This window comes from Anolis sagrei, chromosome 4 (genome assembly GCF_037176765.1).
Source record: "Anolis sagrei isolate rAnoSag1 chromosome 4, rAnoSag1.mat, whole genome shotgun sequence".
Lineage (NCBI taxonomy): Eukaryota > Metazoa > Chordata > Lepidosauria > Squamata > Dactyloidae > Anolis > Anolis sagrei.
Window position 1 is genome coordinate 149,842,065 of NC_090024.1, and position 17,531 is coordinate 149,859,595.

At 41.2% G+C, this 17,531-nt stretch overlaps 1 protein-coding gene across 4 annotated transcripts in view; it reads left to right on the forward strand.

The window, feature by feature from the left end:
* The window catches only part of DIPK1A (divergent protein kinase domain 1A), a 35,881-nt gene extending 23,879 nt beyond the window's left edge, over positions 1-12,002 (forward strand). For all 4 annotated transcript variants that reach the window (XM_060773924.2, XM_060773925.2, XM_067467774.1 and 1 more), the window contains exons 2-5: positions 166-300; positions 3,123-3,230; positions 5,421-5,597; positions 9,293-12,002. In XM_060773924.2, the coding sequence (XP_060629907.1) occupies positions 166-300; positions 3,123-3,230; positions 5,421-5,597; positions 9,293-10,105 (1,233 nt within the window). In that variant the 3' untranslated portion in view covers positions 10,106-12,002. The remainder of the gene's footprint in view (positions 1-165; positions 301-3,122; positions 3,231-5,420; positions 5,598-9,292) is intronic.
* The last annotated feature ends 5,529 nt before the right edge of the window (positions 12,003-17,531 follow it).

Sequence of the window (17,531 nt, forward strand, 5' to 3'; positions counted from 1 at the left end):
TACATCTGTAGTTACACACATTTCAAAATAAGCACGTTTCTCCATTTCCCCCCCTAAAATGAGGAAGGGAACGTAAGCTTCTTTGTTGGTAACACAGTGGAACTAGGATAAACAAGATGTCATCATACATGACTGAAACCACCTCTTGTCTGTTTCTACCTTAAGGGCCGCCTCTCTTATATGCGGATGAAATATCTCTTCTTTTCTTGGCTTGGAGTATTCGTTGGCAGCTGGATTATTTATGTTCAGTATTCCTCTTACACAGAACTTTGCAGAGGACATGACTGCAAGAAAATAATAGTAAGTATTAATGGGCTCTGTTAAAGTCTATCTTGTTGGCATTCTTTTATCCTATCTCTAATATTTGTATACATTTATCGTGATGGAAATAATAAACTTTATTGATATATAATTACTGAGATCCTACATTGTATTCATAATTACATAAACATGACATAAGGAAATTAGCCTTGGGAACCTACCTTAAATTCAGGGAATCTGTTCTGATAGATTGAGATCTGAGATGCAGGACAGTGTAGTTAAACCTCCCCATCCCAGAGGTATGTTACACTATGGGTTCCCTTGAGTTTAAAATGGCTTATGGCAGGGAGGAGGAGTATTTGCAATTGTAACAGTAGTGCCATGGTCATTAATCAGTGGGAATGGATATACACCTCTAAGCTTTGCGTTGGGACAACTTTTTTTCCTGCGTTTTGCTTTTGCAATTGTGTAAATAGTAATCATCATCATCATTATCATCATCTTTATTCCTATCCCACCTCATCTCTCCAAAAGGACTCAAGGCCACTCACAACATAAGTAAAACACAACAAACAATATATACAAAGTAAATGACAATAAGGAAAACAACTAAAACAAAATAACAATTCAACAATAAACAGTAAAAACATTAATTAAACACATTTAAAACATAATGGTTCCAATAGCCCAACGTGCCCAAATGTATCAAAAACTTTTAAGGCTTACTAATCATTTTCAAAAGCCTTCTTAAATAGCCAAGTCTTCAAGTCCTTCTTAAAAGTCTTGAGGGTGGTTGCTTGTCTGATCTGGCTGGGGAGGGAATTCCAGAGTGGGGGGGGGGGCACTATTGAGTAGGCCCTCTCCCTCATCCCCACCAACCTCACTTACAATGGAGGCAGGATTGAGAGTAGGGCCACCACAGCCAATCTTAAAACCTCAAGAGGTTCATAAAGGGAGATGCTGTCGTGTAAATCGGCAGGACCTGAACCATATAGGGCTTTATAGGTAATAAACTGAACTTTGAATTGGGCCCGGAACCAAATAGGCAACCAATGAAGCTGCTTCAAAAAGGGAGTTGTGTGTTCTCTATGACCCATCCCAGTCAGCAGCTTGGCTGCAGATCTTTGTACTAATTGGAGCTTCCGATCCACAGCCCCACATAGAGTTCATTGCAGTAATCCATATGAGATGGACCTAAGGCATGGAACACTGTGGTCAGGTCTGGTTTCCTGAGGAACAGCCACAGCTGGTGCACAAGTTTTAACTGTGTGAAGGCCCTCCTGGCCACAGATGACACCTGAGCCTCAAGCGTCAGCATTGAGTCCAGGATGACCCCCAGCCTTTGAACCTGTGTTCTCATGGGGAGTGTAACCCCGTCGAGCACAGGTTGCCACCCTATACCCCAGTTGGCCTCATGACTGCCCAAGAGAGCCTCTGTCTTGTCTGGATTCCATTTGTTAGCCCTCATCCAACCTGTCACAGCTACCAGGCACTGGTTCAGGATACGAGGAGCTTCCTTGGACTTCAGTGAAAATGAGGAGTAGAGTTGTGTGCCATCTGCGTACAGATGGCACCAAACTGCAAAACTCCAGAAGTCAAATACTACGGCTTCACAAATAGCCTTTCTCATGAGCTACCACGTACAGCAAGAAAAACACATTTTTTTAAAAAAATGAAAAATTATTACTGAACAAAAATGAAACCATTCTTACTCTGATTGGAAATGGTGTGCAAGAACAGAATAAAGAAACCAGTGGGTGATTAACGTCAGATTCAGGTATGAATGGAATTATGTTCTTGGAATTGTGAAGCAAAATGAATCCTCAGAGTGAACTATGGATGTGTAGAGTTTTATGAAATGTAGAAAATACTTGGTGTGTGGCAAATAAGTAAAAAATATCAGCAATGGGTTCTGAAGCAAGGACACTGCTGGGACTGAAATGTTGTATCTATATACCCCATTGAACCAAAATCATGGTAGTTAGTTCAGATACTGATCCCATCTAGACCAATAAATATAGGGATATATGTAAAAACCCGGTGGTGCAGCAGGTTAAACCACTGAGCTGCTGAACTTGCTGACCAAAAGGTTGGTGGTTTGACTCCAAGGAGTGGAATGAGCTCCCACTGTCAGCCCCAGCTTCTGCCAACCTAGCAGTTCGAAAACATGCAAATGTGAGTAGATCAATAAGTACTGTTTCGGTGGGAAGGTAACGGCACTCCATGCAGTCATGCCGGCCACATGACCTAGGAGATGTCCCTGGACAACGCCAGCTCTTCAGCTTAGAAGTGGAGATGAGCACCACCCCCCAAAGTCAGACACGACTAGACTTCATGTCAAGGGGAAACCTTTACCTTTACCTTATGTAAACTATACCTGTGTATATCTGTAAGCAGGCAGAGAGTCAGCATGGTGTAATGGTTTGTCAGAGCAAAGTTCAGATCTCTGCTTGGCAATAGAAGTGTGTGACATTTGGTCAGTGACATTCTGTCAATGTCATAGGAGGGCAGAGAAAATAAACCTTCAGAATAATCTTGTCACAAAAAGTCCATAATATATTCACTTTGTTGTTATTGTGTGCCTTCCATTCATTTCCAATTATGGCAATGCTATCACAAGTTTTTTTAGGGGTGGAGATATGTGACTTGCTCAGAGTCACCAAGCAGGGATTTGAACCCTGTTGGTTAACCATAATTTGGAAATGACCTTAAGGCAGACAACAATACTATGTAGTCTAATCATCATTGCATAAAATAAGCCCTTTCAAGACTTCCACCTGTGTTTAAGCTTAGAACACTAATCAACATTCGTAATGGAATGATTCTCAGGTGGTGATCTTCTCTGTTGTTTTTCCCCCCAGTGTGATAAGTACAAGACTGGCGTTATAGACGGATCTGCTTGTAGTAGCCTTTGTACAAGACAAACACTGTATTTTGGGAAATGTTTGTCAACCAAACCCAACAATCAGGTATGACTTCTTTCTATAGTTCCTTTCTAAATCAAAGGAAATGTATTAAACTGCCTCTTCTGGATTTTTGATGACACAATATAGTGCCTTCTACAGTACATTGACCAAACCTGAAGTAGTCACCTTCTGTCTAACTAAAAGTAAGGAAATGTTTTTTTATAACAAGGACTCCCTACTTATTTTATTTATCGTGTCAGGGGCAACCAGACAATTGTATTACATTTCTAACAGAACAAAACAACCAAACAAACAGACAAAACACAAAGTTTGCAAGCTTGGTCGTTGATTAAATGTCCTTTGACCAGTATCTGGCCACTTGGAGTGCCTCTGGTGTTGCCGCAAAAAGGTCCTCCACTGTGCATGTAGCAGGGCTCAGGTTGCATTGCAGCAGGTGGTCAGTGGTTTGCTCTTCTCCACACTCGTATGTCGTGGATTCCACTTTGTAGCCCCATTTCTTAAGATTGGCTCTGCATCTTGTGGTTCAGTGCCTTCCAAGTCGCCCAGTCTTCTGTGTGCCCAGGGGGTATCAGCCATTGGTTGAGGTTCTGGGTTTGAGCCTGCCACTTTTGGACTCTTGCTTGCTGAGGTGTTCTAGCGAGTGTCTCTGTAGATCTTAAAAAACTATGTTTTGATTTAAGTCGTTGACATGCTGGCTGATACTCAAACAAGGGATGAGCTGGAGATGTCACTGCCTTGGTTGTTTCACTATTGGCTGCTACTTCCCGGCGGATGTCAGGTGGTGTAATAGCAGCTAAACAGTGTAATTTATCCAGTGGTGTAGGGCGCAGACCCCCCCCCCCGTGATAATGCAACATGTCTCATCCCTACTTAGATAGGTGCATATTAAAATACAAATTGTCCAGCAGATTTTGGATTGGAAGCTTCAAAAAGAATTGCCTATGTTTTAGTAACTTCCAAAGGAGCCTCCATTGGCGCAGTGGGTTAAACCTTTGTGCCGGCAGGACTGAAGACCGACAGGTCAGAAGTTTGAATCCGGGGAGAGTGTGAATGAGCTCCCTCTGTCAGCTCCAGCTCCCCATGCAGAGACATGAGAGAAGCCTTCCACAAGGATGGTAAAACATCAAAACATCCGGGTGTCCCCTGGGCAACATCCTTGTAGATGGACAATTGTTTCACACCAGAAGTGACTTGCAATTTCTCAAGTTGCTCCCGACACACAAAAAAAGTAATTTCCAGAACCAATGGAATGTTAGACATGTCCATTGTATTAGAAAGATAATAGTGTGATTGAACCTGACCTACTTTAGCACTTTATATCAGTGCTACTCAATGTGGTGGTCTATGATCTGGTGCTTGTTCATGAGCCAAGGGCTGCAGTATGTCTCCAGGAAAGGAAAAAACAGTTGTAGTTCATAGGCACAAATAAAGAGAGTAAAAGACCTGCTGATCCCTGACATCAGATGATTTAAGAAGCATAGAATGAAGCTTGCGGGAAATTTTTGTCCTTAGATTTCAACATCTCATTCTATATTATATGTGGGGAGGCATCAGGAAGGAAAGAATAAAAAAGATTGCGTTTCTTCTTTAACCAGAATTGCCCTTCTACCTTTGTGTAAACTTTGTTCCCTTGCTATGTGTAAATAAGGTATTTGGCTTTGGGTATTTCAACCAAACCCAAAGTTGGTTCTTTGTAGACTTCACAGCAAGCATGGGAAATGATTTAGAAACACAGGAAGGGGTACAGTTGTCTTCTTTTCCTTTCCCCTCTCCTGAAATTCTGCTCACATTTCTCAGCCCAAGTGAGTCCTGGGGTGCATCTATACTGTAGAATTGACGTGGTTTGACACTAGTACTCTTTGGCAGAGTATGGTAAAGATCTTATAAAACTACAACTTCTGTTATTCCATATCACTGAGCCATGGCAGTTAACATGGTGTCCATCTGCATTAATTATTAGCACTGTAAGTTATGTCCTTTCCATATACTTAGCTGTAGTGGAGTCACTAAGAAACCCTGTTTAGTGAATTGCAAAGATACACAACAGAATACCAGCAAGAGCATCGCAACAGAAACGAATGCACATGGGTCACTTCATGACTCCCCTATGTAGTAACTTAACAGAAACCCTTTACTGCATGCAAACATTATGGAAATACCTCGTTCTAATTTCTGCAAATGTAGGTCCATTTACAAAGACCCAACAGAATTCAAATCTTTTATCTTCTACAGATGTATTTAGGAGCTTGGGGAAATCTCCAAGGTGTTATCAAATGCCAGATGGAAGAAATTGCTCACATTGATCTCAGAACTGAGCTAGAACCAAGAAAGGAAACTATTCTGTTTGATAAACCAACGAGAGGAACTACTGTTCAGAAGTTCAAGGAGATGGTCTATGGCCTTTTTAAAGTGAGTATCTTCTGTCCTCTTTCCCTGTACCATTTCAAATCCCCAGTGCTGGCTGCTTAGCTAAAAGAACTCATAATATGCATGAATCTATAATATTTCCTGTAGGCATTGCTTTGAAGTGGATCAAGAGTTTTGCTTGAAGCAGCATCAAGACCTTTTAATTTTTTAAAATACTATGTTAGATAGGTTTTTACTTGAATTAAATCTTCTTTCCCCTGCCTTGAATCTGACCCAAACCTGAGCTGCTTGCACTACAAATAGCAGTTCAGGTTTGGGGGGCTGGGGTGGGGGCTCATTATCATTTGCAGTGGTGAGTGATTTTTCATCAAGAGGAAAAAGTCTTATCTCCTCTTCATGTACTATAATTCTGATTTACTGAAGGAGAACCAGAGATTCTATAGTCTAGGACAGTGGTTCCCAACCTGTGATCCATGGACCACGAGTGGTCCGCAGGAATGAAAATATGGTCCGTGGCCTCACCATTACTACATAGTTGCCTCAAAACCATGCGGCAATGAGAGTGACTGGTCTCACAAAACCTTCTCATAGTTCCAAGGCAACAGGGATGCCCGAAGGGGAGAGGCTGACTACCCATGAAAGATTACTACTACCACATCAGCTCTACATGATTAAATATGGTTTTCTGTGCATGAGCAGATGGTGACTACTGGATGCATATGTTCTGTATCAGCAACTAGAGCCAATGTGGTCTGTCAAATGCAATTTTCTGAATCAGCACCCTAAATAACCAAATTTAATCTAAAGTTGACCAAAAACTGATTTGTAACCCTTTTGGTACTAACGTTGGAGAGTGGTCCCTGGTCAAATTGGACCCTGGTTAAAGTGGTCCATGGTCAAGTGGTCCCTGGTCAAAAGAAGTTTGGGAACCAGTGGTCTAGGATGCTAGTCTTCTGGAAGTTTTGAGCCTTAATGTTTTGAGCAACTTGGCCAAATACATTCATCTATCACATAGCTACATCTTCATAGTTATGTCTTCTGATGACAACACCCCAAAGTTACCTTATAAGCAGCACAGCGCACCTTACATGGTAATTTCTGCATTGTAGGTGAGTGCAGGGCATAAGCGTGGTGTATTTGCCATCAGTTGGACTTATAACAACTGGCATCTACTTCATAGGATCCTCATGAAGTGTCTACAGATGATATCCTTGCAACATGTCCAACTGCAGGAAAATTGCTGGACACATGCCCACTCATCCTCCCACTGTGAAAATAGCTATGGGGCGCACTCTTTACAAAATAGATTTTGAAGGGATTTTGACGTTCATGGGGAAAAGTATTCTGACCTCCACGATGATTTTAAAAACTGACCAACTTATGCCATTGCGATACACAAACAGACTAAGGTTTATTTATTTATTTATTTATTTACCATATTTATACCCCACCCTTCTCACCCTATGGAGGATTCAGGGCGGCTCACATATTTAGGCAGTGATTCGATGACATAAGAACATATATCAATAAAATAAATATATACACCAAAACAATCGTTAAAAGTATTTCAAACATTTAGAACCACTTATTTTAAATCATGGAATATTCCATGATCTCCTCTACACTTGGAGAGTTTCACATTTGTTTTGCATTAGTAGTTGTGTAATTGGTGTCATTGGAACGACTGTTATGCTCTCTTATTTTGTCACAAGTGTGATTACTTGTTCATGTGACACTTATTTGAATTAGAACAGTGTCTCTCAAACTGTGCTTCTCCAGGTATTTTGAACTTCAGCTCCCAGAAATCCTAGCCATCTTACCAGATGTTAGGAATTGTGGGGGTTGAAGTCTAAAACATCTGGAAGAGCACAGTTTGAGAAATTCTGAGCTAGAAGATGTATGTTAAGCACTATATATTTATCTTTCAAATCATAGGGATATCATGACTTTTTAAAAGTTCATGAACTATATTGGTAGCAGCAATATAATTCAATCACTAATATATGTTCTGGGCCCGCTGGTGGCACAGTGGGTTAAACCACTGAGCTGCTGAACTTGCTGACTGAAAGGTTGGTGGTTCGAATCCAGGGAGTCGGTTGAGTTCCCATTGTTAGCCCACCTAGTAGTTCGAAAACCATGCAAATGTGAGTAGATCAATAGGTACCACTTCTGTGGGGAGGCAATGGCACTCCATGCAGTCATGCTGGCCACATGACCTTGGAGGTTCTACAGACAACACCAACCCTTCGGCTTAGAAATGGAGAAGAGCAACCCCCAGAGTCGGACATGACTAGACTTAATGTCAGTGGAAACCTTTAGTTTACTAATACGAATTCAGCACCAGAACTGTATATGACCGGTTATGTTATTTAACGTCACACATGCCTACCTTTGTACCAGAGGTGCTGTAAAACCACTGTGCTAAATTACAAAGATATGTTGTGGGACACAAGCCTAAGCGCCCAATGTGCATTGGGGACTAATGAGCATTGAAACTGATGCATATTGGTCCTGTTGAGCATCTGGCACCAATGCACATCGAGCTCTCTTGCTTGCTCTGGTAATACAGCAGCAACCCAGTACTGGATAAGGATATTATACAACTGCACAGTTCTCATACCTGCACTTGGAGGTCCACTTAAGATAGTGTTTCTTAACCTGGGGGGTTGGGACCCCTGGGAGGGGTCATGCGGAGGTTTTAGAGGGGTTGCCAAAAACCATCAGAAAACATATATTTCTGATGGTCTTAGGAACCTCTTTGACATAGAAGGCTGAAGATCTCTCTGCCTGTCCTTCTCTTCCTTTTTGGAAACAGATGGCAAATCCTCCCACCAAAAGCCCTTCTCCGCTGTGATTGGCTAGGCTCTCTGCCAAGGGGAGGGCTGTTTCTGAGACTCCAAGCAGGGAGAGGAGAGTAGGTGTGCTCAGCGCAGGGCAACGTGGTGCACATGTGCGGGTGAGGGAGAGCATACACGTTTGGAGGGAGGCTCACACCAATGATTCTCTTCAAGGTATGGAGGTTCTGTGTGGAAAGTTTGGCCCAATTCTATTGCTGGTGGGATTCAGAATGTTCTTTGATTGTAGGTGAACTATAAAACCCAGGAACTACAACTCCCAAATGTCAAGATCTGTTTTTCCAAAACTCCACCGGTGTTCATATTTGAGTATATTATTCATTCCATGTTTGGTCCTGACCTATCATTGAGTCCACAGTGCTCTCTGGATATAGGTGAACTACAACTCCAAAACTCAAGGTCAATGCCCATCAAACCCTTCCAGGGTTTTCTGTTGGTCATGAGAGTTCTGTGTGCCAAGTTGGGTTCAATTCCATCATTGGTGGAGTTCAGAATGCTCTTTGATTGTTGGTGAACTATAAATCCCAGCAACTACAACTCCCAAATGACAACATCAATCCCCTGCAACCCCATCAGTATTCAAATTTTGGCGTATTGGGTATTTGTGCCAAATTTGGCCCAGTGAATGAAAATATATCCTGCATATCAGATACTTACATTACAATTCATAATAGTAGCAAAGTTACATTTATGAAGTAGCAACAAAAATAATGTTATGGTTGGAGGTAACCCCAACACGAGGAACTGTATTAAGGGGTCATGGCATTAGGAAGGTTGAGAAACACTGACTTAAGAAGATGTAAGCTCCCAAAGGGATTCCAGCCTTTTTAAAAAAAACTGAACATGTACAATATTTGACTATTTACTCAAACTTCTTTCTAGGAAAAACTAGGTGAGCAAGGAAATCTTCCCGAGTTGGTTAATCTCATCTTGTCTGTTGCTGATGGGAACAAAGATGGCCGGGTTTCTTTGCCAGAAGCAAAGTCAGCATGGGCCCTTCTTCAGCTGAATGAGTTTCTGCTCATGGTAATACTCCAGGATAAAGAGCATACTCCCAAACTGTTGGGATTTTGTGGGGATCTTTATGTGATGGAAAAAGTGGAATATACCTCTCTCTTTGGAATAAGCCTTCCATGGGTCATAGAACTTTTTCTTCCCTCCGGCTTCAGAAGAAGCATAGATCAGTGGTTTACTCCATCGTGGCCTCGAAAGGCAAAAATAGCCATAGGGCTTCTAGAATTTGTGGAAGACATTTTCCACGGACCGTATGGGAACTTCCTTATGTGTGAAACGAGTGCCAAAAACTTGGGTTACAACGATAAATATGACTTAAAAATGGTGGATATGCGAAAAATAGTGCCGGAAATGAATTTGAAAGAACTAATTAAAGATCGTCACTGTGAGTCTGATCTGGATTGCGTGTATGGGTCAGACTGTAGAACTGTATGTGACCAAAGTAAAATGAAATGTACTGCAGACATCATTCAGCCAAACCTAGCCAAGGTGTGCCAGTTGCTTAAAGACTACTTGCTTCGTGGGGCTCCGCTGGAAATACATGAAGAGTTAGAAAAGCAACTGTACTCATGCATTGCTTTGAAAGTTTCAGCAAACCAGATGGAAATGGAGCATTCCTTAATACTTAACAACCTGAAAACTCTACTGTGGAAGAAAATATCTCATACAAATGATTCTTAAGTTTCTTTGTCTCGCAAGGTGACACCATTGCTGCTGTAGGAGTTGACCACTTGGTGTGAAAAGTAGCTTCGAGATCTCAAATGTTCTTTATTTAGCCTCCATCTTTCATCAGTCCTCCTTCAAACACTGCCGCCAGTGATTTTTTTTCCAGTTGGAAAATGATGTATGTTCTCTAAATATCTGCCTGGCAGAGACTACTGAAGCCATATGGCTATATAACACTCCCATTTGGGGAAGAGTACAGATTCTGTGTGCTCCTCTTGCCCTTACATAAGTTAAGATAGTTGGAGAAGGGCATCTTGGATCTGTGGGAACACGGTCAATATGAACTTAGTTTTCTGAGCCAAACTTGCACATTTCACAGAAAGCACTTGGTACACTCCCAGGAGGTCTGTCCCACTTTGGAAGGCAAGTGAGAGATCAAGTTGGAGCAGCTCATCCTTTGGAGAAAAAGAAACACATTCTTTGCACGTAGAAAATCTAGTACTTTAAATAAAGAGTTATTAGATCAGTGTGGCCCCTGTTGTGTTAGGCAGGGTGTCTGTTTGAAATGGAAGAGTACTAAAATACATGTCCCACCTGCATTTAGACAGTCCCTAAGTTACAAACATCCAACTTACAAATTATTCGTAGTTAAGATAGGGGATGAGACAACAGGAAGTGAGAGAAATATACCCCTCAAAAGGGAAATTCACTCCAAGAAGATTCAGCATGGGGGAAAAGTGTCTCCACTGAAGCTTTATCACCAATCATTGTTTCTACATCAAGCCATTTCTTTTTTCAAACTCCAATTATCACAGGGACAGAAAGTAAGGTGAAATCTTATGAGCAGGGGCAGAGACAGCAAAACGAATACCACAGGGGTGTTAACCCTCCCTATACTATCCAAAGCATATATATATATAGAGAGAGAGAGAGAGAGAGAGAGAGAAGGTTTCCCCTGACATTAAGTCTAGTGGTGTCCGACTCTGGGGGTGGTGCTCATCTCCATTTCTAAGCCGAAGAGCCGGCTTTGTCCATAGACAACTCTAAGGTCTTGTGGCTGGCATGACTGCAAGGAGCACCTTCCCACAGAAGCGATACCTATTGATCTCACATTTGCCTGTTTTCAAACTGCTAGGTTGGCAGGAGCTGGGGCTAACACCCACTCCCCGGATATGACCTTTCGGTCAGCAAGTTCAGCAGCTCAGCAGTTTAACCCACATTGCCACCAGGGGGCCTCCCCCCTCTCTCTATATATATATGGCTGGAATTACACTTCAAATATACCTGTTCTGACTTACATACAAACTATAGAACTATCTTGTTTGTAACTTGGGGACTGCCTGTGATGGACTAAAGAGACCTGGGGTTTTGAAAAACTGCTGTGCAAAGTTTCCATTGTTTTTTCCACACTTTATTTTCTTATCACACCACTCCTTGACTAGTTAGTGGTGCTACAAAAAAATATCTGAGATTTGTTTGTTTTTTAATTGAAACAAATTTACAAAAAAAAAAAAAAATGAAGAAGAAGCCCCAAAACTTATCACTACTAGAAACAAGCATGGCAGAATCCAAGCGACTGTTTGTAAATTAAATGAATATTTGGGGTGGGGGGTGTTTACTAACCTTAGCATGGCAGAATTTGCACATTTGTGATTTTTAAGAAAGAAAGGCAGCGTGACAATTCAAAATGTTTTGAACTGGACGTTTTTGGAACTACGACCTTTTTGTTACATTTTTACATTTGTATACACATTTACCTCATGCGTACACTGAATGTTACTTAGTTTGCTAAAAATTCCTAGTTAAAAGTAGATTTTTTATCATGCTAGTGGTTAAGTATGTTAAGTGAAGCATGTTGCCCTCGCATACATAATGGAAGCAGCAATATTTAAGTAAATGGAACAACAATGTTCATCTGGGTCTTAATGCAAGCAAATTTATGCTCAAAAGACAAAGAATTAGATGAGGGCACTTAAGCTGATATTTTCTACATGGGGCACTGAGAATCATAACTTTAATACAACTGGTAATCCAGTTACGGTTGTTGCTTGATTGTAAAATATTTAAAACCATAGGGCACGGTGTGGCCAAAACTAAGTACACCCAGCAGCCCAGTTCTATGTTCATAGAGAGATAATTCCAATACGGTTCAATGAGAATATCTCCCAGGTCGGTGTAGAAATTCAGGCCACATTCCCATGATTACCATAGGGATGTGATTACTGATATCAAAGGAACAAATATGCTTAATATTAGTTGGATTTTGCCCAACTGTATTCATAAGCAATTAAGGCAGCATTGTTGAATCCCAGTTCATTCATGCAGAACTCAATCCAACTAACTGTTACGGTTTTGTGGATCATGTATTTCATGCATCAGTTTGAACATCTAGATATTATTTGCAATGCTTAGCAGTAAGCTGATAATGATCACCATGTTTAAATATTTGAAAAGATATATTGAGGAGGGAGCAAGCCTGTTTTCTACTGCTCTAGAGAGGAAATAAGACAAAGCAATGGAGTCAAACTGCAGGAAAAAGGATTCCAGCTAAACATTTGGAAAAACTTTCTGGTGGTAAAAAAAAAAATTGACAGTGAAGTAATGTGTCCTCCGGAGGTTTTAAACAGAGGCTGGATGTCATCTATCAAGAGTGATTTGACTGTGTATTCCTACATGGCAGGAGATTGGACTGTATGGCCCTTGTGGTCTCTTTCAACTCTAGGATGCAAATGCTATTATTCTAACCTGTTACAAGTAACAATTCTGGCTGGCATCTTGTATTGTAGTTACAGATTAGTTACAGAAAATTAATGCCCTGCCTTCAGTTATACTATGTATTGATTCATTATATATATATTTTAAAAAACTTGAAAATCCATCACTGTGGTAGAATACAAGTGACTGCTTCTAAATTACAAGAACTGCCGCAGTTGGAAATGTCCCCTCCAACTCCAGGGAGTGAAAGAGATGGGGTTAAGGGGTGATCAAGGTGCAACAGTATGACATTTCCAACCCCTTCTCACCAGAAACTGATGCTGTGAAAACCAGGAGCCAAATCCTGTTGCAATTCCATGTTGCACTGCAGATTTTTGGAGGAAAGAAAAAGGCTGGAAACATCATCCCGCTGTGTCTCTGAGTGCTGGCAGAACAAACCTCTATAATTAGAGGAGCTGTTTGCTAAGATAGGTTTGGGAGTCAGTTCAGGACAAGATACACAGTTACGCATTCGTAATACAGGGTCTCGGCTTTTACCTGTTAAGATGTTATTTTGGAGATAGCATTTGTTGTGTGCCTTCAGGTTATTTCCAATATAGGGCAACCCAAAGGCGAACCTATCACAGAATTCTCTTGGCTGCATTTGTTCAGAGAGGGCTTTGCCCTTACCTTCCTCTCAGGCTGAGAGTGCGACCCAATAGGTCTCCATGGCTAGGCAGATTCAAACTGATTTCCTTGAGTCCTGCGCCTTCATCACACTAGAGAATGAATCCACTTTAAATCTGGTTTCTGCCTTCTGCTGAATTCTGGGGTTTGTAGTTTAATTAGGCTGTTAGTCTCCTCCCTAAACTACAAACCTCAGAATTCTGTAGGAGGCAGCAACCGGTTTTAAAGTGGATTCATTCTCTAGTGTGATGAGTTCCTCTTGTGCAACATTCAGACCACTACACCACTAGCTGTCAAAAATAGCAATGAACTCCTTAAATAAGGACCAAGTCGTTATTTTACTTTTTCTCGGTATAGCAAAATAACATGTTATTTGGGGGGGGGGGGGGGGGGACAAGTTCTCAGTCTAGGTTTTAGGCCATTTTATTTGTTTTACTTGGATTTTTCTAAAAAGCAATGAAAAGTAACAGAAAGCAATGAATGAAGCAGCCACGCTTTTTTAAATAATTGTTTTGAGTAATTGGAACAAGCCTTTTACTAAGTAACTTTCCAAGCACTACTTGTTTTCAAATGTGTAATGTATGAACTTCTAAGACTTTATGGTGAGCTGGCCTTTGAACAAGATTTCCTTGTAGTAGTTTCCCAGTCTCACTTTGCTCACAAAAGAGTGAAGGTGTGTGCCTAAGAGCACTTTAAAGGAAAAAATTAATGGTGGCCAGTTTCATTATTTTGTGCATTTCCCAAGCAATGCCGTGAAGTCTCCAATTCTGAAAACTTTGCAACTTTGGTCACAAATGGATTGCCTTTGCTCCATAGTTCAATACAGACAGTTCTGTCTCTTCCAGTGACAGTTTTGTCATTGTGTGGGAGTGTTTATGTGGAACATTGGTGCACACTATGAGCGACAGTAAGTCACGTTCTCCATTCTTCCATTTATACTTCCACGAGGGAAAAAATGAGGGTGATGTCTGTTAAGGTTGTCTTGTCTGGGGTTTGTTTTTTTTAAAATCATGCTTCTTTATATGTGTATATAAATATAAATATAAATAAATAAAAATAAGCCCCTTTTTCAAACAATGAACATGCACTTACAAAGCAAAATTCTTTGTTCTCCGTACCATGCGTGAAGCATTAATAATTTGCTCTAGGATTTTGCGCATTTTTGCCTTGTGTAAATATTTTACTAACAATATTCTTGCACAATGTCTGCTTTGTTTTAAAATTGACAGATGCTCTTTTATGGGACAGTATTTAATATTTTCAGCCACTAACGAACCTATTATCTTACTAGGCATGCCTATGCCAGGTAAACCTGAATGTCAACATCATTACTGCAATTGCTCCATTGTGGGGGAAAATATTGAGCCAAATATTTCTAGACATTTGAAATAATTTTGGAATAACTTGTTCAATGCAGTTTGTACTGTATTTCATTTTGATTGCTGTAAAACCATCTTCAGGAGTTTTCATTTTGAATATGAATTGTTTACAATAAACTGGAACTATTTCCCCTTTCTGGTAATTGTGTTTGTTAGATGAAAATTGGCAGCAGAGGAGAAAAGAACCCATCTCAATTCTCTTAGGAATGCAAGCAAAATTGGACTGTAAATGCAAGCTGTTAGAAATGGCAAAGAACAACTGGTATGGGAGCATGAAGCTAAGCAGCACATTTATTGCTGCTGCTGTATACTTGCATCTGTTGGTTCTTTCAAATGCAACAATGGCATAATTTACATTTCCATATTCCTTCAACAAAAACGAGTAAGACTCAAGTTACCTGGTTCTTCACTGCCAGAACCTGATGCTAAGCAGAAGCTGGAACTTTTGCAATGGGAAATCTCAACTGGGATAAATTGTGTTGAAACCATATGCTTCCTAGCTTCATTTTTGAGGGGCGTGAACATCAGTTAATAGTTAGCCTATAGTGTCCCCTACTGACACTCCATGGAATTAGCCAGGAAATTAAGCAAATCATGTGGAACAGTGGTTCTCAACCTGTGGGTTCCCAGGTGTTTTGGCCTTCAACTCCCAGAAATCCTCACAGCTGGTAAACTGGCTGGGATTTCTGGGAGTTGTAGGCCAAAACACCTGGGAACTCACAAATTGAGAACCATAGATGTGGAATGACAGTCCATATGCAGTAGGAGCCCCCGGTGGCGCAGTGGGTTAAACCCCTGAAGACCGACAGGTCACAGGTTCGAATCTCGGGAGAGGTGGATGAGCTCCCTCTATCAGCTCCAGCTCCTCATGCGGGGACATGAGAGAAGCCTCCCACAAGGATGATAAAACATCAAATCATCCGGGTGTCCCCTGGGCAATGTCCTTGCAGACAGCCAATTCTCTCACACCAGAAGTGACTTGCAGTTTCTCAGGTCCCTCCTGACACAACAAAAAAAAAGTAGGAAACTGAGGAAGCACTGACTGAATGTGTTGTGCCACTTACTTAGGCAATCCCTTATAGCCAGAGGATGATGCCCCTCCATGTGTTGTGTCTTGGCAGTGGGTCCGTAGATGACTGTGGGGCCCTATTCTTGATCCACATGTTCTTCCACAATGAGGGCATCGGTTTCCAGGTGGGAGGTGGTCCCGCTCAGGGTTGGCTTAACACACCTTCTGCTTAGCACATTTCTTCCTTTCATCCTCCATTCATGCCTCTTTGACTTCCACAGCACTGCTGATCACAGCTGAACTCCAACTAGAGCACTCAAGGGCCAGGGCTTCCCAGTTCTCGGTGTCTGTTTCAGTTTTTAATGTTAGCTTTAAGCCCATCTTTAAATCTCTTTTCCTGTCCAACATTCCATTTTCCATTCCTGAGTTGGGAGTATAGTAACTTCTTTGGGAGATGGTGATCAGGCATTCGGACAACATGGCCAGTCCAGCAGTTGATGGTGTAGGAGCATCACTTCAATGCTGGTATTCTTTGCTTCTTCCAGCACACTGACATTTGTCCGCCTGTCTTTCCAAGAGATTTGCATGATTTTTCGGAGGCAACACTGATGGAATCATTCCAGTTGAGGTTGATGTCTGTAGATTGTAGACTGTCCACATTTTGCTGCCATATAACAGGGCGGGGAGGACAATGATTTATAAACAAGCGCCTTGGTACCCCTACAGATGTCTCAAACAATCCCTGCTTCACTTGGAAAAGTGCTGCACTCGCAGTGCTCAGGCGATGTTGTATTTCAGTGTCAATGTTGACTTTTGTGGAGAGGTGGCTGCCAAAGTAGCGGAAATGGTCAACTTTTTCTGTTACACCATTAAGCTGTATTTCTAGCATTGCAGAGGAATTGGCTGGTCTGCACTTTGGTTTTCTTGATGTTCAGTAAGAAACGTGCTACATTTAGCTATTAACTATATGATTCTGCTTAACAAAAATAAGTATTAAATATAAAATTAACAGTGACTCTTGGTATTTGCTGTGGTTTGGTTCAAGGATATAAAAATCCATGAATGCTCAAATCTCATTATTCACAATGGCACAATAATCAAAACAAGTGCCTGAAAAAAGCTGAAGATCTATGAAATAGTAGGGACCTACAGCAGAATTTTCACACCGCAAAACCAGGGATTTCTTATTTTTTCGTCATATTTATGAGCAGCAGTTGGTTGTCCCCATGTATGCAGAATACCAACTGTACATATTTTCATCATACACCCAACTGGTAAAAATACTGTACATTATATATGTTTCTTATGTACCCTTCTCCCTATATATAGCAGCATCAAGCTGCACAGAAGTGCTTCCAATTCTGGAATTGATTTATGTAGAAGTTAGCCCCCAGTTATGATACAGGTTGCTGGAACTGGGTGACGTTTCAGGGTCCTTCAAACGCTATAATTTTCCCATTCTTCCATTAGTTCCAAAGCCACTCACTATCGGGAAGTTAGCTGCACCTTCAGTATTATAAGCAGCAGAAGAAAGGACTGTTACTGAAGATTCCCCACTAATAGTAATACATTAAAGTTCTACTTAGTCTGGTTAACTTCCCCCTTTTGGGAATTACCTTCTTAGGAAAAAAAAAGATGTTCCATGGGAGTAAAGTCCAGCCATTATTGTCAG